General features: G+C 37.6%; 1 protein-coding gene across 1 annotated transcript in view; it reads right to left on the reverse strand.

Annotated features, from left to right (window-relative positions):
- Positions 1-303: 303 nt before the first annotated feature.
- The window catches only part of ambra1a (autophagy/beclin-1 regulator 1a), a 106,597-nt gene continuing 80,693 nt past the window's right edge, over positions 304-26,207 (reverse strand). Inside the window, exons 16-19 of the mRNA XM_077229059.1 lie at positions 24,216-24,326; positions 22,825-23,033; positions 4,451-4,567; positions 304-3,086 (exon numbers count right to left, since the gene is read on the reverse strand). Of these exons, the coding sequence (XP_077085174.1) occupies positions 2,509-3,086; positions 4,451-4,567; positions 22,825-23,033; positions 24,216-24,326 (1,015 nt within the window). The 3' untranslated portion in view covers positions 304-2,508. The remainder of the gene's footprint in view (positions 3,087-4,450; positions 4,568-22,824; positions 23,034-24,215; positions 24,327-26,207) is intronic.

The following is a 26,207-nucleotide window of genomic DNA, read 5'->3' on the forward strand; positions in this document are numbered from 1 at the left end:
AACAGGCAGCACTGATCTGAACTCGGCTCAGGAGCAACAAGGCTAATGTGGAGCTAAGTGTATGAATGAAAATGGTTATAAAATAAATGAACAACAGTGAATCTAATAACATCTGGACCGTTAGACTTTAGTTTAAAGAATCATTAGGTGCAGCAAAAGATTATTTAAAACAGTAGGGGCATGCGAGACATCCGCAGCAAAAAGGCCCATAATAATAAAATAAAAATATTAGAAACAAAACATTACAAAATGAGCATTTTTATCTTTATCGCTATCAACACACAAACAAACATTAACACGGTATGTTTGTTGTAATTTTATTCCATATAATTCACATACAAGATTGTTTCCCAGTATGCAGATCAATGTTTTACCGCTATTTTTTCGTTGAAAAGACAAACATTTAATAACAGTTTTCTAAAAAGCAAACAGAAAAAGAAACAAAAAAGACAATTTTTCACTTTTAATGTGAAGTACATAATCCCTCAGAAAAGCTGCTGCTGTAATTTTACAGTGTCTTATACATCATGTGCAGAAAAAGCACAACATTTTTGTTGTTGTTGTTGTTTGTTTTGTTTTACTGTAGAAGGCCAGTGAGATGAGCTCTAAAGCAGAGGTTACACTGTTTACAAAAGCAGCAGGTTGATTCAGGAGACACTACCAGACATTCATTTTCAGGATAAAGTGGTTTCCCAAAAGAAGCAGAGAGAGCCTCTCCATATTAATGCGGAACATAATGCATTAGCCAGCGAACAAGAAAAATCTCACATAAACATTCATCCAAGCATCCGCCTTCCCTATGCAGTACTGTAGCACTGTGTACCAGACCACTAGCCAGCATTTCGACAGTGAAAAACACATCATATAGACAAGGTCACATATCAACATAAAGTACACTAAACCAATCCCACATTATCATTTGCTAGTTATTTAGTGGATTGCGAACAAGCTGAAGACAAAATATGCTTCACATTCTGAAATGCAAAAGGCATTACAGCAAAGCCAGGGGCACACTTTGAGGTTCAATGGACAAGCTCTCTGAACACACACATGCACACACACAAACACGCACGCACGCACGCACGCACGCACGCACGCACGCATGCACGCACGCACGCACGCACGCACGCACACACACACACACACACACACACACTTTTCTGAGAGAGAAGGTAGAAACCAGAGTGCTACATAAGAAATAAATGGCAAGGTAGCAACAGAAATGTTGTCAGGTGTCTGCTTAACTTTCAATAGGCTTTGAAAATCTACAGTAGCTGACAGAACTGGGATAGTGTCTCTCTAACATAGACATGCTTGTCAAACTTCACCGCTTCCCTGTTGATGTTCTGAGTGTGAGGTTTATTACATTGTGTCAACCACTTTACTGTAAACAGGGAAGGGAAAACCCTTTCAAGGAGCCAACTTTCTGGGCAAAGCGAGATAATTAGGGGTTTCAGTGGTAACACTGGGTGGAAAGAAGACTGACTTGGCCACATGGAAGACTGATGAAGCTGATGGTTTTATGGGGCTACAGATCTTAAAGGTTGAAATGAAAATTTTGTCATCCCTTACTCTGCCTCATGTTGTTCCAAACCTGGAATCTTCTCAATTCTAGAAATAACCCAATTCTTTCTTTCTTCTCAATTCTCAAAATAACTTATTTTGTGTTCTGCAGTCAGACAGGTTTGGAAAAACATGAGTATGAGTAAATGATAAATCAATTTTTTTGAACTACCCATTAATGCCACAGAATTAACTCTACAAAAAACAATATTTGTTTAGACAACTCTTGTCTTCTTTCTTGATTCTCTTTCTTGTCTTCCTTCCAAAAGTTTAAAAAACAGGAAAAACAAGGTGTGACCTTTTCAACTTTATAAAAATCTGAACTAAAATGTAACAATCACCTTCTAAAATTGGACCTACCTTCTACAGAAGTGACTTTACACCCGATTCTAAACTAACCAACAGTAACATAACCAAATTGTTCAGAGTGTGACAAGTGTTTGTAATTTCAAATACAAGACTATACGAGACTTTATACTTTTCTGGTCCAGGCAGCAGATTTCAATGGCATCTGAAATGTTACATTTGAAAGAAGATGTAGAGGAACAAAACTGATATTGCTCTGCAGAGTGCCTGCAAAGTGATGCTCCATCTCTCTGGCATTCACATAAAAGCACATACACACCTTATTCTGTACGTGGCTATATATGTGCGCACTTCATGATGGACAACAGGCAGACAGAGACCACCACTGGAACCTTCAGCAAGGCTGACTGAAGTACAACATGAAATCGCCTGAACACATTGCTGAGTTTTAGCTGATCAGGAAACTACAACTGTTTCTCCATCTTTCATTATTCACTAAATAGTGTCAGAGCAGATGCAAAATATTAACACTGATGCGAAAGGAACACCGAGTGCAAACATATTCGGACGTTTCTGTTGTGTTGCCTTCTCTTTCCTCGTTGTTTTCAAATTATGACTTCTCTCCGAACTCCGCCCCTTTCACCGCCCATACGCTTCTCCGTGGTAACTATTATCACTGTTGCTGTAGTTACTGTTATTCACTGGAGAAAGAGATGGTGAGGATGAGGGTAAAGATGGAGAGAGGGGCACAAAGTCTTGGAGCTCCTCTCCCTCCAAGACACTGTATGTTTCCATGGAAGCAGAAGGTCTGTTTGTGTTTACAGCAGATGAGAAAAGAGGTGAAAACTCCTGTGACAGGAGGGATGTGTGAAGTCTCTCTTGTTCTACGAGGGGTGTTAGGTCTATGTCTGTAGAGGTGCCCAGAGCCGTGTCGGTATGAAGCCCCAGTGCGTTGGTGAGGACGCAGGAGTACGAACCTGCAGCTCCAGCTAAAGACTCAGGGACACTAGAGGAGGGACCAGGGATAGGGCTCAAAAGAGTACGGCTCCGTGCGTCCGCACCTGTCTGGGAGCCACGGTGGATATGGTGGCTGACAATAATGTTGTTGCCAAAGCTGCCCATGGAAGCCATTGTGGTGCTCTGCTCACGCTGGACAACCGCAGTCATGCCTCCCTCAGCCATTAGCCTTCGGATACGAGAAACATACTCTGCCTGACCTGAGAGAGAGAGAGAATGAAGGAGAACTATTGAGTTCTTCAAGAAATACCAGTGTCCAACTTGCTTTCAGGGACCAATAAACTTTATTAGGGAGGAAAAAAGTAATAAGGCTGGATAGCCTTTTGGAGAAAAAGTGAAATTGACAGCTTACAAAACACGAAGAGTTGCAGTTTGGTGTTAGTGGAAGATTTATGTCTTGCCAGTGTCAGTGGAGATTTACACACATAAATTGGCTTTCAAACAGCTGTTACAGTACAGGTTTACAGCCTGGACACATGTTGTATGGACCTAATTTAACAGGAAGCTGCAGTACAATCAAAGCGCCACAATTGACTCTAAATTATTCATCAACTTGGTCTGCAAACTCAATTCTTTGATCCTCATCTAGTGTTTAGGCACTGTGGATCAAGTATAGTTAAGTATGAGAGTATGTTTCAGATGTTTGCATCAGCATCAACAATCCTTTCAAGCTTTGGTTTTTCCTTCTTCATGGTTTAATTTCTGCACTGACAGTTACAATGCTTGCATTGGTTTTCTGAATTGTGAGTGGATTGTGTACTCCACAAGTGACTTTTGCTGTGCAACAATGTACTAATGTACAATCGAAGGGGGCCTTCACACTGGGCACGTTTGCTGCGGTCTGAATCGGAGTGTGGCTGGTCTGGTTTTTATAAATCCTATCGAACCTCAGTGGATTTGTTCATCTTGTGGCATCACAAACGTGCACAGCACGCATGATAGAAAGAACAATGTGGGTTGATATGTTTTTTTTTAATTTAATTAGTGATATTATGTGCAGCAAAATGAATAACACTTGCGTCTATGTGTGTTGCATTCTGCTGCTCTTTTGAGGACACATCTGATTGCGAGCCATTCATTTGCCGCTCTGATTGCACTCACTCTCTATACACGATTACACTGCACGCTCACTCTCGCTCGTATCCAACGTAAATCATCACTGGCATGATCCCCTGCATTTGTTTGGTTGAACTAATGATGTTGTCATCAGCTAAAATCCACGTGCATGTTACTTTACATCCTGAACAAGTGCGGACCAAATTGCTTTCAAATTAATGAAAATTGCTCAACAATTCTATTGAACTGCCAGGGTGAAAGCACCCCAACATGTTAGTTACCAAGGTAAAAACAATTGTATTACCTATGATGGCTTTGGTTTTAAATGTCCTTTCTTTGTCCTAACCATAAATCATTGCTACAGTCAGAAGTCAATATGACTGTATGATGATTTAAATGTTGTTCAAGTTGGTCCTAAATCAAACTCTGGCTGGTTGATAACAGTTCCAGGACCAGAATTAATATCACATAGATACTGTGTTTATCTGTGTGAATATGTGTTGGTTACCTGTGCTGGGTTCAGTGAGATCTGACCCTTCATCTTCCTGAGGCCGACTGTGGGGGGGCGTCTCTGGTACCACCTCAGACCCAGAATCCTCTGGGAGAGTCTCTAAATCCAGAGAGTCTGTGGATGATAAAGAATGATCATTTCAGAATCGTATAAGTTGCTTTTGAAACCCCCCAGTTGATTTATTTGATTTTCAACATAAAAAGAAAACAAATGGGATGAATAAAAACAAACAAACAAACAGATTATAAAAACTTGCACAGGCTAGTGGCAAAATGAGAAAATAATATTACTGCTTTTTGTATTCACATTTTTTCAGGGAGAGTGGTACTATGACTAAACCTATATTGTACTGTGCTTTCTTAAACCTCTGAATGCTTGCAAATGTTTGCTTTTGTGTTGGTTCTTTATTCTCACACTGAATGAAGTGCCACTACAATAGTTTACTTATTTTAATATTACTGCTTTTTTATTGCTTGCTTATGTTTTACATTTTCCCATCTGACTGAAAAACAATCCAAATCTTATTATCAGATGAATGATTTGAGAAATAGAAATTTGACAAATAGAAGCACACAACAAAACAATGACAGTCAAGAATAATGGAGAGGAATTCTCCATCTCAGTTTTTTTCTGATACCTGCAGCAATACACCTACATCAGCTATAGGAAATAAAGTAAGTGAAAATGAGAAATCACGTGTTTATCTGTAAAAATTACGTTGCATGTTAAAATAACAGAAGTGACAAAAAAGATTTCATAATTAGTAACTCAGCCCTTTAAAGCTGTTTAAGCATGAATGGACTTATGACAAATACCGTCTGCTGTTTAAGCTTATCTCAGCTGGCAGGCTGATCAAAGTGTCTTTAATATCATTGAATAGTCTCTCTTTTGCCAAACTGCACTCATGGTTCAGGGTCACTAATTTCCAATATGAATACTCATTGTGCTACCTGTAAAATGCATCACATTGTGCAGAACACACTCATGCTTGCCTATGTCAGTTTATCCCTCCCTGGACAACAGCTCTCCAAAAACACAGAACCTGCCCATCATCACCTCTGCCATCTGAACCCAACTCAACCAAATTCTCTCGGATCACCGGTGACAAAGGACACTAATGCCAAAATATGCTGAGCACAAAATGCAAAATAGAAATCAAAACACAACATTTCCATAATAAAAGTATATCAAATCACACAAATAACGTTTAATTAAACAAATTTGATTTATACTTATATTCCGAAAGGATGCATTAAATTAATAAAAAATTACAGTAAAAAATATTTCTAATATTTCAAAAGATTTCTATTTTAAAAAAATGCAGTTCTTTTGAACTTTGTATTCATCAAAGAATCCTGACAAAAATGAAAACTGAAGCATGGATCAATGGCTGCTGACAATTCAGCTCGGTCATTTTAAAATATATTAAAATAGAAACATTATTATAATTTGTAATAATATTTCACAATATTACTGTTTTTACAGCATGTTTGATAAAAAAAAAACATCAGCCTTGATGAGCATATAAGATACTTCTCTCAAAAACATTAAAATATCTTTCAGACCCCAAAGTTTTGAATGCTAGAATGCCTTCTAAAGATATCATAAGATTAGTCAGGATTATTGTACTCTATTGACAGCCATAGCTTAACGGTATATTTTGCTTCAGGTTTATACATCTAACATTACTCTAGTGGTGGGTAGAAAAAAAAGATTCAGTGTCAGTTTAATAGAACGCAAATATTTTTCAGATACACTAAAAAAGTCGGACAAATGTACTGTTAATATGAAGGAATTTTCCGTATTGATTTTTCCCAGGTGTTTTATCCTTATTTTTAGTTATGTTTCATTGGGTTGTGTATTATAGCTGAAGGAAATGTCAGTAAACTTAACTGAAATGGTACTGTTAATTTTCTGCCAGGGCAATATCTGTTTTTTAGACAGATTTTTTTTACACATATTAATAATAATTTTATTTCTTACAGTATCTGAATATTCCTTTAAAGCCAAAGAACATTAATATATCTGACCCAACCAAGGTCAAGGTCAAGGTCACTTTTATTTATATAGCACCTTAAAACAGCATTTCTGCTGGCCAAGGTGCTTCACAAAAACACAATAAAAACAAACATCGTACAAAATTTCATAGTATAACATTTTAACTCACTAAGGCTACATATCCTCAGTTATGAGTACGCCTGAGAAAAAAGATGTGTTTTCAAAGCTGACTTGAATGCATATAAAGAGGAAGCTGACCTAACATATAGAGGTAACGAATTCCACAGCCTTGGACCCAAAACGGAAAAAGCTCTATCACCTTTCGTTTTCAAGCGAGAGCGAGGGATAGTTAATAATTTTTCAGTAGATGATCTAAGAGTTCTTAGTGGAGAGTATGGACAAATGAGGTCTGTGATATAAACTGGAGCAAGACCATGCCAAATTTAAATACAAAAGTCAAAACCTTGTATTCAATTCTTAACTTGACCGGTAACCAATGCAGATCTTGTAAAATAGGGGTGATATGTTCACGTTTTTTCTTACCCATTAAAAAACGAGCTGCAGCATTTTGTACTAGTTGCAAGCGCATTAATGAAAAATGGTTGAGACCGGCATACAAAGCGTTACAATAATCTAGCCTTGTTGAAATGAAAGCGTGAATGACTGTCTCTAGGTCACCAAAACATAAAATACATTTTAGTTTTCGTAAGCTCCTGAGCTGAAAAAAACTGCTTCTGACAACCGAGTTTATTTGCTTGTCGAATTTTAACTCAGAGTCGACAATGACACCCAGGTTTTTTACATGAGTGCGGATGTTAGCTTTCAGAGGTCCTAAATCAGAGGTCAGACTATCTACCAAATGGGGGGCGCTAAATAAAATACTTTCAGTCTTGTTTTCATTTAACTGAAGAAAATTTTCACCCATCCAACTTTTAATGTCACTTACGCAGGCTAATAAATCGGATAAGGACTTAGACCCAGATTTTATTGGCATGTACAACTGGGTATCATCCGCATAAATATGATAAGGAATCTGATGAGATTCAAAAATATAACGAAGCGGTAGCATATATAATGAAAATAAAATCGGTCACAAAATGGAGCCTTGCGGTACTCCCCCCGTGACAGGAAAAGGTGATGAATGAAACTGACCGATCTCAACAGAGAAACTCCTCTCAGAGAAGTAAGATTCAAACCACTCTACAGCTGAATCACAAATACCAGCCTCAGTTTTTAACCTATTTAAAAGAATACAGTGATCCACTGTATCAAAAGCTGCACTGAGATCCAACAATACCAGAACTGCACAATTTCCGGAATCCACAAATAATAACAAGTCGTTTACCACTCTTAGCAGGGCTGATTCAGTACTGTGCTTGGATCTAAACCCAGACTGAAACGGATCCAGTATATTGTTCTCAATTAAGTAAGGGGATAACTGATTTAAAGCAGGCCTATAATTATTAAAATCGGATGTGTTCCTTTTTAAGCAGCGGATGAACTACTGCATGTTTGAAGCAAGATGGAACGGAACTCGTCTGAAAGGAACTGTTAATGACAGAAATGAGATTTGGTGCAACTGAGTCCAGAACTTCCTTAAGTAATCTAGTTGGTATAACGTCAAGTGAACAAGTGGTCGATCTTAAACTGGACACTATATTCGTTAGTTCAGAATGTAAGATCGGACGGAAGTGTGAAAATGTAGCTCTACTCAGAGGCAAACGCCAGACCTTCTGGGATGGATTCAGTACAATCTGTGATTTAATGCAAATAATTTTGTTTATGAAAAAGCTGCAAAACTTCTCACACAACTCTGTGCTCTTAACAATACCAATCTCAATTGACGAATTTAATACTGAATTTATAGTAGCGAACAAAAACTTTGGACATTGGGAATTTTGAGCAATCAAATTAGAAAAATATTTAGACCTTTGAAAGGCAGCCTCCTCTTGAAATTTGACTAAGGAATTTTGTAATAACTGGTAGGAGATTTGTAATTTATCCTTTCTCCATTTTCTTTCTGCTCTTCTACACTCTTTTCTTAAAGTACGAACTTTGTTTATCCAAGGCTGTTTTTTTGGTTTTAGTGTCCTGACTTTATGGGGGGCGATTTCATTTAAAATCCCAGTACATGATATATTAAAACTAACGACCAAGTCATCAACATCAGAATACTGTGTAGTGACACCTACTGGGAGTTCTTTAAAAGCCTCGATAAACTGAGCGGCAGTAGAGGAGTTGATAACTCTAGACAGGTAAGTGGAGGAGCTGTTTTCAGGTTTTAAAGCAGGGATAGAACAATCAAAAATTATTGGCAGATGATCAGAAAGCCCAGTATCACGAATTTCAATATTTACTATAGGAAAACCTGTAGTCATAACAAGGTCAAGAGTGTGGCCCTGCATATGTGTGGAGTCGGAAATATATTGTGTTAAGTTAAAAGAGTCTAAAAGTTGAGTAAACTCTCTTACAAGTGGCTTTTGTGGGCAACAAACATTTATATTGAAATCGCCTAAAAGCAAAACATCATCAGCTTTTGTGGCCAAATTAGATAGAAAATCAGAGAACTCTGTTAAAAAATCCTTATTGGATTTTGGTGCTCTTCACAATAACGTCATTCAGTAGACTCACAGATCTTTCAAAGCCCTGAATGCATCTCTGTGACTGAGCCAATCTGGCAACGGTGCCATTGGGGTGCGTTCATACCAGTACCAATGTGCAGCATTATTATCACATCAGCATTTTTGTTCATACGCAGCTAATGAACAAGCCATTATCAGGCCGCGTGAGAGAATTAAATGGCTCCGTGTGGAGCATCTCCTCATGGGGTTTGTGCTGACTGAACAATGAAAAAGTAATCTCTCAGCATTGACTGCACCCACAGGCTTTTGTAAGGAATACATTTAGCTGTTGAGTGAAGAGAGTCTTTGAGGTATGTATTAATTATTTATCTAATACATAACATCTGTTATGCCTCCAAAATAGTGTGTGTGTGTGTGTGTGTGTGTGTGTGTGTGTGTGTGTGTGTGTGTGTGTGTGTGTGTGTGTGTGTGTGTGTGTGTGTGAGTTGAATGAGTAAGAGATAGAAAGCAAGAATCATCCCTGTCTTTAAGAAGTAATCGGAACTGTCTCGCATGCAGCTGTCCTGTTGGTCGGTTTGCAACATGAACACCACTTATACTGCTCAATCCTCACACAAACAAGCTTTCAGTGCCAGACAAAAAGCTCACCAATGTCAGAATGGAAATGTGAGAATTTGCTCTTCTGCGACCACAGTGCTTCATGTGAATGTTGTGACAGACTGTACAGTAAATCCCCTTAAAGGTGCATGAGTCACTGGATAAGATATCAACAACACTAGCTATTCAAACACATGGAAATAAGCTGTTTTCTATAGGAATGCATGCATATTTTGTGTGTTTAAGAAAGAGAAAGGAAGGAGAGATTATGAAAACTCTCATGACCTTTGGCTGGTATTCTGCCTATGACAGCTGAAGCTGATTCCTCTGTAAAGGAGAGTTAAGGTGTCTAAGCGTCATGAAGTGAGATAATGAGACGGGTTACTGTCTGTCTCTGTCTAAGCTCTGACCACTGAAGAACGATGAGAAGATTGGCGGTAAGAAAGTTTTTAATGCCAAATCAAACCTGAACACATAAAACAAAACCATGGCTTCACAAAAACTGAACACTTTCATATGGAAGGGTAATCCTAACGCCGTTCACACACTAAAGAACTTTCAAAATTGCTGTTCTTTTCACACTACACAACTGTCTGTAGTCGTTGATATCAGTTCCAGTCAAAACACATTTAACTCTACAGGACTTGGGTTGCACACAGGTCTAGAAATTGAACATGCTAAATATCTCTCGGGCATCGGCAACACACTGGTGGTTCTCTCAGATTGCGTCTTTGATAATTCAAACATAGCGGTCATCACTTACGTGAACGAGCACCGATTTGCCTCTGAATTTGGGCTTTTGTCAGCTATCTCCCTTAACTGTTGACGAGTGGACAGTCAGGGCTAAAATTGTGTTGTTTGTGAGTGGCATAAGACTGAATCTTTCCATTACAATGATCGGAGAGGACGAAACCCAAAATAGGCTCTATACCACACAAAAAAATCTGAGAAAGGTTTGCATACCTAAATTAAGTGGAAACAAACTCCGGTCATTCACTTGCTTTAATGCACAAAAATCATTTCATTTGCTTTATTACAAAATAAAACAATGATTTAGAGGTACACTCAGTAAGTGTTAGTTTGATTCACCAGTCCTAATATGTCCCAGTGGTCTTGATTTTTATACTTACATTTATCACCGTATTTATTAGCAGTTTTGTTTGTACTTTGTTTTAGACTTTTTATAAATATTTTATTCTGTCTAAGAACACATACATCAATAAACTCGACCTTGAGGTACTCTTGTCCTTGCTTTGTGGTTAATGAACAGCGAATCGATGCAGTTTGTTTCAATACTCTAAAAGGGACTGCTTGTTTGGACAATTCATTTATTCAGTTTGGATTGGTTTACTAGTTTTATTCAGATACTCTTATACAGTTTGTCTTGAGCATAGGAGTCAATTTAGAAAACTTACTATGCTATTGTTACTAATAGTAGTAGTAGTAGTAACTTTTTGCAAGGCACAGCTTTTGGTGATCACAGGTCACATGATCTCAACTTTTCTAAGCCACTGATATGGCTGCTGTCTCCATTTTGTAAAATAAGTGTTTCGTTTTTTTAACATTTTTGTCAAAATAGCTATTCACAGTTTCATGTTAAACTTTTTAATGAGGGAAAAAAGTTAAGTACACCTTTAAAATACAATAATAAGAATAGTATAATTAAAATAATGTGATGGCCAGATATTGTATATAAATATATCACAACCAGGGATGCAACTAATTTTTTAATTCCACAACCTGCCCAATGTTGTCCTCCAAACAATGTGCAATATAAAGATTAGGAAAACAAGTTATGAATATAGTGAATATAATTATGTAGACTATGCTATACATGCAAAAAAGGGTTAAAATGTAAACATTTGAACAAAAAACAACTGATTGCTTACATTTTTTAAAGCAGAATTTCAAATGAATAAATTAAAAATGACATGACAACAAAAAAAAAAAACATGAAATGTATGAGGATCACACACATTCACATCGTAATTAAGTTAAATTACTGTTACTGCTCTCATAGAAATATGATTAATTGCACTCCAGTTCTGTTTGACGTGCATGTGCGCATCAAAGCTCGTTCATTTACGCCTGTGAAGTTTGATGGAGATTCGTTTGTTGTCAAAATATGCTAAATGGAAATACTCATGGGAATTTATAACATTTACAGATAAGGATATAACTGAAGAAAACACGTCTAAGTGTTACTTTTAAAAGTAATGTTACAATATTGCATTACTCCCTTAAAACAGTAACTAATTGCATTACTTAGTTACTTTTTATGGAAAGTAATGTTACACGTTACTTTTGAGTTACTGTTTCTCACCTGGGCGGGGCTTGCTTATTCATTTTTTAATAACAAAAAAAAGTTCAATTTTTGTCAAATGGAAAGGCCCTTTCACACAAAAAGTGAAAGGAATATGCCTCAGGCTGAAGGAAATGCGAAAACAGCAGAGGGCGCAGCTCAAACAAACATTTCAACTTTGCTGCCATTCTGGATTGCAGAAGAACAAGACACAGGACAAGAAATTTCAACATTCTAACTTCACTAAAAACAAAAATATTAAACAAATGAGATGTTTCACTAAAATTAATTTTCCTTATTCGTATGGTTGAATTTGATCATTAAAGATCAGAAACAAAGACATTGGTAATAAAGTGAGATTAAATACAAACATATATTTGTGTTAACATTTAATTATTGCAGATTATTATTCTTTTTTTTTAGGAATACTGAATCTGTTGTTTTTTTTGCAAATGAGATGAGAAAGTTAATGTTAACATTTAGTCTAGAACTACAATAACCGTTATGTTTACACAGCGCACACAATGCCTCTGCAGTTTTACTCCCGATTTCTCTCAACATGGGGGCAGGAGACGTGTCAGTCAATAAATGGGGAAAAAAGGGACGTGCTACTTATTTGAAAAAGTAAATTACAAAATTATGTATTACTTTACTAGTTACTTGAAAAAAGTAATCAGATTACATAACTCATGTTACTTATAATGTCCAACCCTAACACCGCTAAAAAGCATTAATCAGCACATGTATTGATCAAAGCACGACAGGGCAAGCCAAGGTAAATCCTTATGCTTTTGTTTGAAGTGCTTATAAATATAAAAGTATTCTCATGTTTCGGACAACTTTGGTTATGCACCTTTCCTGCAGCAGCTTACTCTGTGTCCTCCGCTATTTCTCCTCCTCCGCTAAATCTATTGTAATAAATAAAGCTCTGTGTAGAATATAAGAGGTCCATATATACACATTACCATTCCAATTAAAACACTTTTTTATATAATTTTATTAAGCACAACAAGACACATTAAACTGATTAAAAGTGAAAGACATTATGTTAAGTGTCATATAAATATAAAGCAGCACAACTGCTTTCAACATTGATAATAAGAACTGTTTTTTGAGCATCATCATTATATTATAATGCATATTTTAAACATCTGCATATTACAATGATTTCTGAAGGATCATGCGGCACTAAAGACTGGAGTAATAGCTTCTGAAAAATTCATCTTTGCAATTACAGGAACACATTACATTGAAAATAAATTAAAATAGAAAAGTTTTTTTTTTTAAATCAATTAAATGCAGCTTTTGTGAGCATAAGATGCTTTACATTAAAAACTCCTACATAGTCCAGATTTTTGAACGGTAGTGTGTGAAAAAGTTCCATTTAATCTGTCATTGCCTCCCATGCCAATACACCTTTTTATGATGTATTAGGACACCAAAGATATCAACAGCTTCAGCCTGTCAGAACATAAGGACAGGTGCAGCAAACTCAGGTTCAGGTGGAGCATGATCTGTCATTAGTCAGTAAACTCAATCTACTCAGCGAAATGAAGAGAGAGGAGGAGGATCACATCTCTATAGTAGAAATAAATATCCCCAAAACATGAACTAGACAATTTCTAAATGAACTTCTGGAGATTTTTCATTTCTCTGTCTGAATGCTAATGTGAGGTGGTTCATTCCAAAAAAACACATTTCAAACAAAGATTTGAAGAAATAAACAACTTAAGGATTACATTTTACATTCCGTACAACATTCACATCAGAAAGATAGAGAATAGACTGGGGGAGGGATTGAGAGAGAAAACGTCTGTGCATATTTGTATAACCTAAGTAAAAACACCATACTCTTACCTCATATTCATTACATAAAATGCACAAAGAGGATGCGAATTCTAACCCTAAACTTATTCACTGTCTGCAGTTTAAAACGATACCACACTTAACCCTCGCCCACAGATCTCACTGCAGGGAGTGTGTGCACTGTTTGTGTGGGAAGATGGCTTTCCTTGAGGTGAGACACTCAGATGTGAACTTCTCTACCCTAAAACTTTGAGTCATCAAGTCTTGGCATCTGTAGTACCTCAGAGAGACAAAACATACAGTTGCTGCAGGCGAAGATGCAGTACATCTGACCTCAGTCAAACGCCACAAAACAACTACGCACAGCCATGAAACCTGCTACTACGTATAATGGGCAGGTTACATGCAAATCAATTTCAGTAAAAAGAAAAGTGTTAACATTTAATCACAACAAGGTCACAAGACCATCCGACCTCTGACCAGAGTCCATTCACTGATATTCCGTCTGATACTGTACACTAAACTGAACTTTAAACTAAATTTTCTAAATCTAGCAAGTTCTAACCTGGTCTAAAATAAAGTTCAGGAGTAAGGCCACACAGGTTCGTTTCAATCAGTTTGCACAGTAACCAAGTCATGTTTACAAGGAACAAGCTGATACAGTTGATCTTTTGAGAATGAAGTATTGAATGGCTTTGCCAAATTTGCCAGGTTATTGACATCAAATCCTTGAAAGATATTTTTGTAAACAAGTCAAAAAGCAGAACTCTACAGTGTATTCCACTATTTTAGTCAAAAGTCTGCATACACAAGATTAAACAAAAGACATACACTTGTTCGAAAGTGTGAAAACAGAGCTTTTGAATAGTCTCAGAGACAGAAGTTTTATTCCTTCAGAGGTCAGTGCTAAAATAGATTTGCTAAAACCACCAAACTTCACACAGCTTCAGTCTGTACATGCACTCTGGGACTTCATGGACTCCATCCTGGTCCACTAATTATTATTTCTATTCATGCACTGTTTTAAAACCAACAGAGTTTAGCTTTAAAATCGAACAAGAAAGGGGTGTTCGTTCTTCTGTTTCTATTCTATTTTTAATACTCAATTTTTCATAGAAGTACATTCATTTGACTCTTGCTAAAGCCAGAGCCAATCAATTTAAAGGACGCTTCATGCAGTGCCTGCTAGGGCCGCATGTGCTTGGTGTACTGATAGCTCATCCCTAGCCGTCCTTTTCCCTCTCCTCTTTTAATCCCTTTATCCAACTGAATTAAAATTGTCATTTAAAACTCTTCCCACTACTACAACTTTCAAGCAAGAGTTAATAAACTTCAAAACTGCTAACCTGTATGCAAGTTATAATCTATGTACGTTCCTGGGCTAAACATAAGCTTAAAAAAAGAAAGAATAAAAAAAGTTTGTTATTTTTTTTTCTGACAGAGCTTTAAAAATACAAAGTTTATACCTGTGCTTGATAACCCTGAATTTCAGTAACACTCGTAAACCGAACTGTATTTATTGTTTTTCTAACATTCTAGTATTGTTTCTCTTTAGTACTCTGTCACTTTAACAATACAAAATTACATTTTTATTTTCAAATTATATATGGGTACTTTATTAGGTACACCTTGCTAGTACCGGGTTGGACCCCCTTTTGCATTCAGAACTGCCTTAATTCTTAATCATGGCACAGATTCAACAAGGTGCTGGAAACATTCCTCAGAGATTTTGGTTCATATTGACGTGATAGCATCACGCAGTTGCATCAGATTTGTCGGCTGCACATCCATGATGTGAATTTACCATTCCACCCAGCAGCGTAACTATAATTTCAGACTTGAGGGGGACAGATATGCTGTGTATTAACTTAAACAACACACGCACTCTTTTTGCTACTGTAGAGAGTCTGACAAACCCCCCAAGTCACATTCCCAGAGAAATGCTCTCAGACAGCAAGTGCAGTGAGTTTGCTTCCTTCTTCTCTGAAAAAATCAATAATATCAGAAAGGTGATCAGCACATCCTTGAGTTGCGCTGGGGTCAGAAAGATCAGACCACAATCTGAGAAAGTAGTTACTATGTCTGATTTCGGAGAAATTGATGGCAAGATTTTGGAAGAAACCGATAGCACCTTAAAACATCAATCTGCGCTCTTGACGTACTTCCCACATCTTTTTTCAAAAGTGTGTTAAACTGTTTAGAAGCAGATCTCCTAGGAGTGGTAAATGCCTCACTTCTCTCTGGGAGTTTTCCAAACTCCCTGAAAACTGCAGTTGTCAAGCCCCTCCTGAAAAAGAGCAATCTGGATAAGACTATATTAAGCAACTATAGACCAATCTTAAATCTTCCTTTCATAGGCAAGATCATTGAAAAAGTTGTCTTCAATCTGCTGAACAAATTTTCAAGCTCGAATGGATACTTTGACAATTTTGAATCTGGCTTCCGACCGCATCACAGCACAGAGACAGCGCTCATAAAGATAATAAACAATATTCGCTTAAATAATGATACAGGCAAATTATCAGTGCTGGTACTACTCGATCTCAGTTCAGTGCTGCATTTAACACTGTCGATCACAACGCACTTCTTTACAGGCTGGAAAACTGGGTCGGGGTTTCTGGGATAGTCCTAAAATGGTTCAGGTCATTCTTAGGAGGGAGAGATTATTATCTTTAGGATTATTATAGGAGACCATAAGTCTGAATGGACACCCATGACATGCGGAGTCACTTAAAGGCTCAAATCTTGTGCCACTCCTATTCAACCTGTATTTGCTCCCAGTGAGCCAACTAATGAGATAAAAACAAATTGCTCACCACAGCTATGCAGACGATACACAGATTAGTCTAATGACTACAGCCCCATTGACTCCCTGTGCAAATGCATTGATGAAGTCAACAGTTGGATGTGCCAAAACTTTCTTTTGTTGAACAAAGACAAAACTGATGTCATTGCGTTTGGAAACAAAGATGAAGTTCTCAAGGTGAACGCATACCTTCACTCTAGAGGTCAAACAACTAAAAATCAAATCCGTAATCTCGGTGTGACTCTAGAGTCCGACCTTAGCTTCAGTAGTCATGTCAAAGCAATAACTAAATCAACATACTACCATCTGAAAAATATTGCAAGAATTAGATGCTTTGTTTCCAGTCAAGACTTAGAGAAACTTGTGCATGCTTTCATCACCAGCAGGGTGGATTATTGTAATGGACTTCTCACTGGCCTTCCCAAAAAGACCACAAGACAGTTGCAGCTCATACAGAACGCTGCCGCCAGGATTCTGAGCAGAACCAGAAAATATGTACACATCACACCAGTCCTCAGGTCTCAACACTGGCTCCCAGTTACATTTAGGATTGACTTTAAAGTATTATTAAATAAATAATACTTAGTATATAATTCATTCAATGGCCTAGGACCTCAATACATTGCAGATATGCTCACTGAATATAAACCCAACAGATCACTCAGATCATTAGGATCACATCAGCTTGAAATACCAAGGGTTCACTCTAAGCATGGCGAGTCCGCTTTTAGCTACTATGCCAGCCGCAGCTGGAACCAGCTTCCAGAGGAGATCAGATGTGCTCCTACAGTAGTCACTGTAGCAAATTATCTCCATGTAATATTAATAACCAATCATAACTTGTTATAATTGATTATGAATATTTGTGTCAGTTAATCGGGTTAACTTGATGTAGCTACATTAACATTACAACCAATTACTCGGTTCATCCTGTGAACCCTCAATATTGGTTATTAATTAATTAATAGAAATGTACATTTCCGGGGCATGGGAAATGTCTTCATTACTAAATACTACTAAGAGCAGGTAGTTAAGATCAATATGATTAGTGACTCCGGATATGAGCTTGAGACACGGACAACTTTACAGTTGATCTTTGCTGATGTTGTATTGATGAGAGAGAACCAGTTGAAGTCAGAGGATCTTTGGTGAATGGAAAGACAAGGCCGCAGCCTGGCACAAGCTTGGGGGTCCTTAGAACACTTCTAATTCAGCATCATCTTCACATCAGAAAAAGGACTAAGCGAGAGTGGGGACTGATCTTGTGATCTTAAAGCATGAAGATGTCACACCCTCTGGAGGTGTGTGAGCCAATAAGAAGTTGTCCCTTTGGAGGGAGATTTTACGACCCTTTGTGTTTGTTCGAGCAGCACATTTGAATCTGTAATTTCAATGGGCATTTAAGAAAAATAATCTTCAAGATTCTTATAATACCCATTCGTCACAAAATGTAAAATAGCAAAATGTAATGTAAATTAACAAATGGGGAACGAAGATTGGAGTTTATAGAGATCAAACATGCCACACATATGATTTTGGCTAACCATAGTATGCAAAGTCTGAAACATTAACCCATTAAAGTTTACAAGAAAACATAGGCCAAAACAACATCAGAAGGAAAATCATGAGATGTGAAAATTAGATACATGTTTATACATTTCTCAAGTGGTTATATATACAGAATATATAGGATTAACAGGGTTTATTTCCCCTTCTCAGAAGAATTATTTGAGTGTCACATCTCTCAGGAATGCCTTATCTATGTTACAGGACATTGTGAGTGTCTGAGTTCTGCCCGTGGTGTTAGCTTCGTGGGAAGTTACACAGATATTTGTTGGGAGAGTGGGTTTGCCGGACTATTCATTAAATATAATGAATAATTTGTGTCTGTGTGATTGGTCCAGACGCTACTTCACATTCAAATCCAGACTCAAAACACATCTGTTTAGCTGTGCATTTAACTAATGAGCATTGTGCCACTGTTCGTCCAACTGTTTGTACTGTATTTTATTTTTGATTCTAAACAGTTCTAATTACAGTTCTGAATTATTCTTATTTCTTTTGATTATTTTAATTTCTTCTATGTAAAGCACTTTGAATTACAATTGTGTATGAAATGTGCTCTAAATAAACTTGCCTCTTTTTTCTAGTTTTCTATTGACAGGTTTTATTTTTTCTTATCTCCTGCTTCTAATAGGCTAGGAAATCAAATACACTGCTGACCAATAACCACTGATTTGATTCTATATATTTTCCTTATGACAATTGACAGATTCATGAATAAGAATTAGAATTAATTAGAATTTTTATCACAGTATAAGGCAGAAAATATATGTTATAGTTTCTATACTGTAGTAAAGGCTATGTTAATTAGCAATGCATTATTCATATACTTTATTGTATGAAAATACCCAGATATGGCTTTAAAAACATAAACCATAAACTGTCACAATCGTGTGTTTATTGTATCTACATTTCATCAGTCAAAACATTTCTGCCTTTTATTCAGCTACAGTGATAGTTGGATCCCTTGGTCCACTTAAGGGATTTACTGGAACGTCATAAGTTATTACTTCTACCCATCCGTTTTGGACTTTCTGCACAAGAGCGCCCTCCGGCTTCAAGTGTGAATGAAAAATACATTGCACAGACTTTCTTGTCTCTTTAAATGTACTTTAATTCATGAGGAATGAGAACCTTTAGGTGAACACACTTGCCCGAAAAAAGTGAGGACGACGAATTTCTGTTTTATTAAAATGCATATTCTACACCCATGGTTCCACCACATCCCAAAGGTGCTCTGTTGGATTAAAATCTGGTGACTGTGGAGGCCATTTGAGTATAGTGAACTAATTTTCATGTTCAAGATATCAGTTTGAGATGATTTCAGCTTTGTGACATGGCGCGTTATCCTGCTGGAAGTCGCAATCAGAAGATGGGTTACTGTGGTCATAAAGGGATGGACATGGTCAGCAACAACACTCAGGTAGCTGTGGCATTTAAACGATGCCCAATGTGTACTATGGGGCCCAAAGTGTGCCAATAAAATATCCCCCACAGTCAAGACTCATCAGAATATGCACCGTTTTTCCAATCTTCTATTGTCCAATTTTGGTGAGGCCGTGTGTATTGTTGCCTCAGTTTCCTGTTCTTAGCTGACAGAAGTCACCCACAGTGTGGTCTTCTGCTGCTGTAGTCCATCTGTTTCAAGGTTGAGCGTGTTGTGCATTCAGAGATGTTCTTCTGCAGACATTGGTTGTAACGAGTGGTTATTTAAGTTTTTGTTGCCTTTCTATCAGCTTGAAACAGTCTGACCATTCTCTTCAGGCATCAACAAGGCATTTTCGCCCAGAGAACTGCCGCTCACTGTATATTTTCTCTTTTTTTGGACCATTCTCTGTAAACCCTAAAGATGGTTGATTGTGAAAATCCCAGTAGATCAGCGGTTTCTCAAATACTCTGACCAGCCCGTCTGGCACCAACAATCAGGCCACATTAAAGCAAGGGATAATGAACATCCAGCTGGTTGTTCTCTCAAAATAAACCCCCGACAGAGTGATGAGGACCCCGACGCGAAGCAGAATATGCACTTCCTGCTTATCACATGGCTACTTGCCACATAATTAAATAATTAGATACGAAATATTGATCTGAGTTGAAATAGCTTCCCTGCTATTTTGTCCGACAAACAAACCAGAAAGGGGAGATTAACATTAACAATTATTTTATTTTTTACAAATTAAAACATTGGTGGACTTCAACTTGAAAAATGTATTGACGTCTTTCCGCAGTTGAAACAACATACCTTCTGATATTAATTTATATTTATTTTGTGCTATAGCTAGTAGGAAGTTTACCATTCGAAGTAAGGCGCAACAGCGATCTGTTACAACACATTAAAAAGCCACTAAACAGTATTTATTGTTAAAATTTCTTAAAAAATTTAAAAATTTGAATGCTGAGACTTTGTTTCCTACCAAAAGTAACTTGCTCTGTCTTGGCTGTTGGCGCGTTGTCAGAGTCCTCTTTGCTCCGGCCATGTATTTTCCCCTGTGTGAGAACGTGATGTGTGGCGTGAGAGCGCAATGGCTTGTCGGATGTAGCAACAGTAACTAAGGAGGGTGGGTCTTTATGAAGGGTCAATTGACCGTTTTTTAAGTTCAAATCCTCCGTTAATCTACAAACGTTAAGTATCCTGACTGCTTTGTCTGACAAAAATGGCGGATTCAGCGGATGGCGGATTATGATTGGTCACATTGATCAAACTCTCTGCGAAGGGTCAATTGTCTGTACTGTACAAAACTCTACAAACTGAGCATCATCTTATGCATTTAAAAGCCAAGTAAGCCTTATGTTAGCTGTACAAATGACAAATAAATAAAACTTGATTGGAAACTTCAGACAAATGGTCAGATTTACAACTACAATCTATAGATATGGAAAGAAGTAAATGATTAATTATGTGCTGCTAAATATTGCACACAGTATGATCTGACTCTTCTGAAGTTGAGCTCCCACCAGGCATTATATCAGACATATTATTCCAGCAGCGGCTCCGACTGCTAACCATGTTTATAAATAAAACACATTTAAACAGCCCAACGATCTAAAAATACAAGTGTCAGCTGGGTTAAATCTGTCGCTCTGCTTATTTCTGCAATTTATATCTGGGACCTCAAAATAGTTAAGCTTCATCGAGACATGCTTATTCATCTGTTGCTAAAAGCGACACATGCGGAATAAGAGTAAAAAGAGCAGAGAGCTAAAGTGGGCTGATGGGTACTTGGAGGCTGGCAGAGTAGAAAATGGCGGGTACCAGGAAAGAGAGATGCAATGTAGTGTTTTCTGTCATAAACGCTCTCTCTGAAGCTAACCACCATTAAACATGAGAGCAATACTACACACACATTAACTTGCCCAGTGTAGTGGCCTCTCCTGTCCCCTGTAATTACCATTAGCATAAGGACAAAATTCAGCACCCAATCTTCTCTATTCACCTCTCAGGCTTCTCACTAAAAGACACAGAATGACAGATAACACAAAGCCAAACGGGAGCTATGTTTACATGAAGCCCAGTAATCCATAAATTCAAGTGAAAGCTCAAATGGAATCAAAAATCATGTAAATACCTCATTCGAAAACAAATGATCCGACTGAGCTCGATCCTGTCACATGCCTATCCTGTCTTGTGCTGCACATGGGTGTTTTGTTATTTTGGGCCATGTGCTCGTGTCATTGTCTGATACCTCCCCCTTGTTATCTGATTACTGTTTGAGTTCATCCACCTGTTCCCACCTAATTGGTTTCCCTTTTTAAGTCCCCTCTTGTTTGCATTCTGTGTCGGTATGTTGTCTAATGTTTCCCGCTCCCCGTTATCCTCCAGCACGTTTCATGTTCTGTTGTTATTTTGTATTCATTAGTTATGTTTTCCCCCTCGTGGCTTTTGTTCTTTTGTAATTAAAGATCATTCTCCTGCACTTGAGTCCTCGCCCCTGTTTGCATTGTACCAGCCGTGACAGATCCCAATTAATGAGCCTAAATACTTCAGAGAAATACTCAAAATAACTTGCATGTAAATCAGACAACTTTCACAGTCAGATCCAAAATTGAGGATTGATATTTGCACCACAGCAATAAACATGATTTTAAGTTTAAGTCTTAGTCATTTTGTTAGGTACTTTTGACATTTTCTTTAAGTTTTATATATTTTATATGTTTAAATTGATTTTTATTTCAGTTAGCCACAAGGCAACAATTTTTTAAGTTTTTCAAATCATATTTATATTTTATTTTAATTGTGCTTTATTTTAATTAACAAACACTGTTTTAACAGTTTTAGTTAACAATAACAACACTGACATTGAGACTTAACATTCGAAATGAAGGAGGGAAGAAAAGTATAGAACAACGACTTCAAAAAAGTCTTTGAGGTAATGAAAATTGTGTCCACGTTCTCTGACAGGAGCACTGACAGCTTCTTGTTGCTGTGGTAGCACTGACACTAAATGCTGCTCTTTTGTATGTACAGAATACATGAGTAGCCACAAGTAGCCAGATAAAGTAAGTTTGAGGTACATAGAAGTTTGAGTACTAGAATCTGCAGTCAGATTGAATTTATTCAAATTGGTGAGACAAAAAAGAATGTTTTGTGGATACAGAATATTTTTGCAGAGAGAAGCAGCCAATATGTTAGAGCGAAGAGATGGGAAACTAACCAAGGCTTGATGTGCCTTTTCATCTCAATGACCAACCTAACCTGAGCTCAGAAATGATGTCTTACCATCAGTAACCTGTGACCCCTGAGAAGTGCTGGGCTGCTGAGGTTCATCTGGAAGGTCATGATCTGTTTGTGTCTCTGCATTCTGTAGCCGCAAAGTCTGTGTCTGCGTCCCCTGTGATGCAACAGTGGGGGCGGGATGTCGTGGCTGCAGACCAATCGCATTCATCAGGCCCATCTCTCTGTGTGAGCGCCAATCAGTCCTGCTGTTCCTACAAACAAGACACATCGCAAGTTCTTCAGGTGGGTCCAATTTGATCTGATATGACAGACAGTTCAATTCTGCACAGGGTTGAAGGAGCTTCAAATAGAACAGGATATGTGTCTGTATAACTGCTTATTAGGTAAAGCTCAAGGTTGTTTTTTATATTTGATATAAAATTTGATATATATTTGATTTGGTTGTTGATTATATTTTTTTAAATATCTTCTTTTGAAATTCATATTGGTTTGGAACAACATGAGGGTGAGAAAATGATTACAAAATATACATTTCTGGATGACCCTTGAAATGCAATTCATAACAAGCACTAAGCTTGGAGACAGGGTCATGTGGCGTACAGAACTGAATTATCTTTAAAATACTAATTCAATTGATAATTCAAAATTTACAGTGAAAGGAAGTAGAATTAAAATAAACTGAAATTCAAGAATAACTAGAATTAAACAATAAATGTAATTTTTACGTAAAAAAAGCAAAGTCTCCAAGATCAAACCTTGCTTTGAAGAGGATTAAGTATGAAGTATTATAGACAGATAATGGCAGTGGTAGACCATTATTATGATCATGTATGACTAATTATGTGATGCCCGCAGTCATATGCTGTTGTGGACTTCCTCTTAGCCACCTGGTCCAGCCTGAATCTGACATCTGGTTATACTTTGAGAGGAGACGGAAACTCCATCACAATTTTGGGTGATGCACCGTTGCTGTAGACTGGACTAAGATGTCTCATTAAGTCCACTGTGGACAAGTGTGGCACCAACGTGTCAAATAATAAAAAACAACAACATGGGATCAGCAGTCAACACCTCACTAAGGCTTTTTTCTAAAAAAAAGTGTCAGCAAAACATGCTGGAATCATGGCTGCTGTGAGAAGGTCTAATTAGCAGCAGCCATGCCTCACAGCTGTGCTATCATGCACATCCACTAAGTGACACACTGCTATTGCCCGGACCTTGGACAGCGATTGGAGGGCTACTCTGCAATAATTCTGAAGGGAGGTGAATCCTCTGTCACACAATATATACCATATTACAACAGAATGGATAAAAAGCTATTAATGAAACAGCTCTTTGATATATACTCAATTTGCCAAACCAACAAACAAAAATTATATTATTTATTTTTTTATTTAAATGTATACTTTTTAATTAAAATAGTTTATACTCACCCTACCCTGTCTCCACCCCTGCTGCTGCTGGTTCCAACACCTCCACCATTATTGATGGTGAACATTCTCTCAGAGTGTTCAGAAGTCTCGTTGCCATCTGAATGTACATCACTGCGCGGTATATTTCCATGGTCACATAGACAGGCAGACAAAGAAAGAGAGAGTGAAAAGTCCAGGTAAAGCTCATGGAAAATGTTGCATATAGAAGAAGAAAAAATATGGACCTTGGAATAAGAAGAACAGAGACAATGTGTTACTTGATAGAAAAGAAATTAAATATAAAAAAGAAAATCAGACAAACATCCCATGAATCAGGGTACAGAGTATTTTTTTGCAGAAATAAAGCATTAGCTAAAAAAAACAAAACAATGGGAAGCCCTCATTTTTCTTTGTCAGTTTTAAATACAGATAAAAACTTCAGCAAACACAGCATGAGAAAAAAGAGCTGAGCTTAAACAACAGCAGACAGAAGGAGAAACCTCTCTTTTTCTCAGCAATGTCAGAGCTGTAGTTCGTTGACTGCTCATTTGCCTAGCTCAAAGAAACTCGCTATACTCCCCACGGACTCCCACAATGCATCTTTGCGGCTCATTAGCATAGCACAGACAGTCCCGTAGTTGCCGAGGCTGACATCCACTTTATCCAACCATCCCATGCACCTGTCTCAAACCAATAGTTCCCGGAGATGTTGCCTCCCAGTGGGCCTGTCCAGCTTCTCTTTCTTGCCCCCTTATCCCTTCTACCACTCTCTGTCCGTTTGTTTCTTTCTCATTTCTATAAGGGAGGCTCACTAAAGGAAAGTAAAGAGTGTAGCAGGTCAAGAAGGTATAACAGAATAACCACAGTTTTGAGCTGATGGTGCTCTTTAATGGATAGGAGACAAGTTATGAAGGCCAGCTCATGGCATTCTTAAACTATCAAATCAATATTTGTGCACTTTACAATTGATCTTTTTTCAACACATCCGTTAATAAATAAAATAAGTGGGTGTTCCCCAGCATGAGAGTAGGCTGATATCTGGAACCACTGGAGGCTAATTACAAGTTTCAGTCAGATCGATCCCTCTCCCTCGATGTCCATCAAAAGCTGTAGTGTAAAGAGCTTTATGGGTACTGACAGAGAGAAAGCTGTGTGTGATCCTAGCTGCTTTCAGAGAGAGGTGAAGACATTCTGAACCTCTGGTAAATAAATATACGGGAGATGGGACAAACAAATTGACTATATATTAACATAAAGAGTCAAATGAACAGCCTAATATAGAGTAGGGCTAAACTTTGTCTTCAAAACAGCATCAATCCTTCATAGAAGTTGCCATCTCTGAAATGTGTTGTCTCATTGAGATTTCCCGAAAAATGCAACAGATCCTGTTAAGAAGTTGTAGTTGAGACCAGCATATTCGAGTCCAAGTCAAGACAGAGACCAGGATAGGGTTGAGTTTGAGTCAAGACTGAGGCCTGATGCTGCTCCCAAGTCCATAAGACCAAGACCATGAAAAAAAGTCAAAGACCATATATTCAAGGTCTTGGTCTTTTCATGGATCTTGGACCATGACTCACACTTGAATGAGCTGGTCTAAACTAAACACTGTAAGCAGTTGTAAATGTCAAACATAGTGTTTAATTTTGCCCATCCTTCTAAAATAAAATCATTTACAAATATCAAGTGTGAATACATTTGTGAATGTGTGAATTATGTGCAAGACCAATAACTCCTGACAGTTCTGATGTTTATGATATCTGGCCTTCTAAAAATCAAAGGTGATAAACTATTTGCATTTATTAACTGTTTTGGCCTTGGGCACTTTATAGCCAGAAGTTGTGGGTGATATTAGCCAAAAAATAATGCACATTTGAAAAAAGGTATGTTTTTAGGCACCGGTGTCTATCTGTTTACAGCATACTTGTGAAAGTGGCTCAGAAAAGGCGGTTTCACTTTATTTTGATGGTCCCTTTAACACATTCTGTTGACTATGAGTAGCATTGCACCTACATG

Source organism: Siphateles boraxobius, unplaced genomic scaffold, assembly GCF_051911475.1.
Source record: "Siphateles boraxobius isolate OS27281-9 unplaced genomic scaffold, OSU_SipBor_1 130, whole genome shotgun sequence".
Classification (NCBI taxonomy): Eukaryota; Metazoa; Chordata; class Actinopteri; order Cypriniformes; family Leuciscidae; genus Siphateles; species Siphateles boraxobius.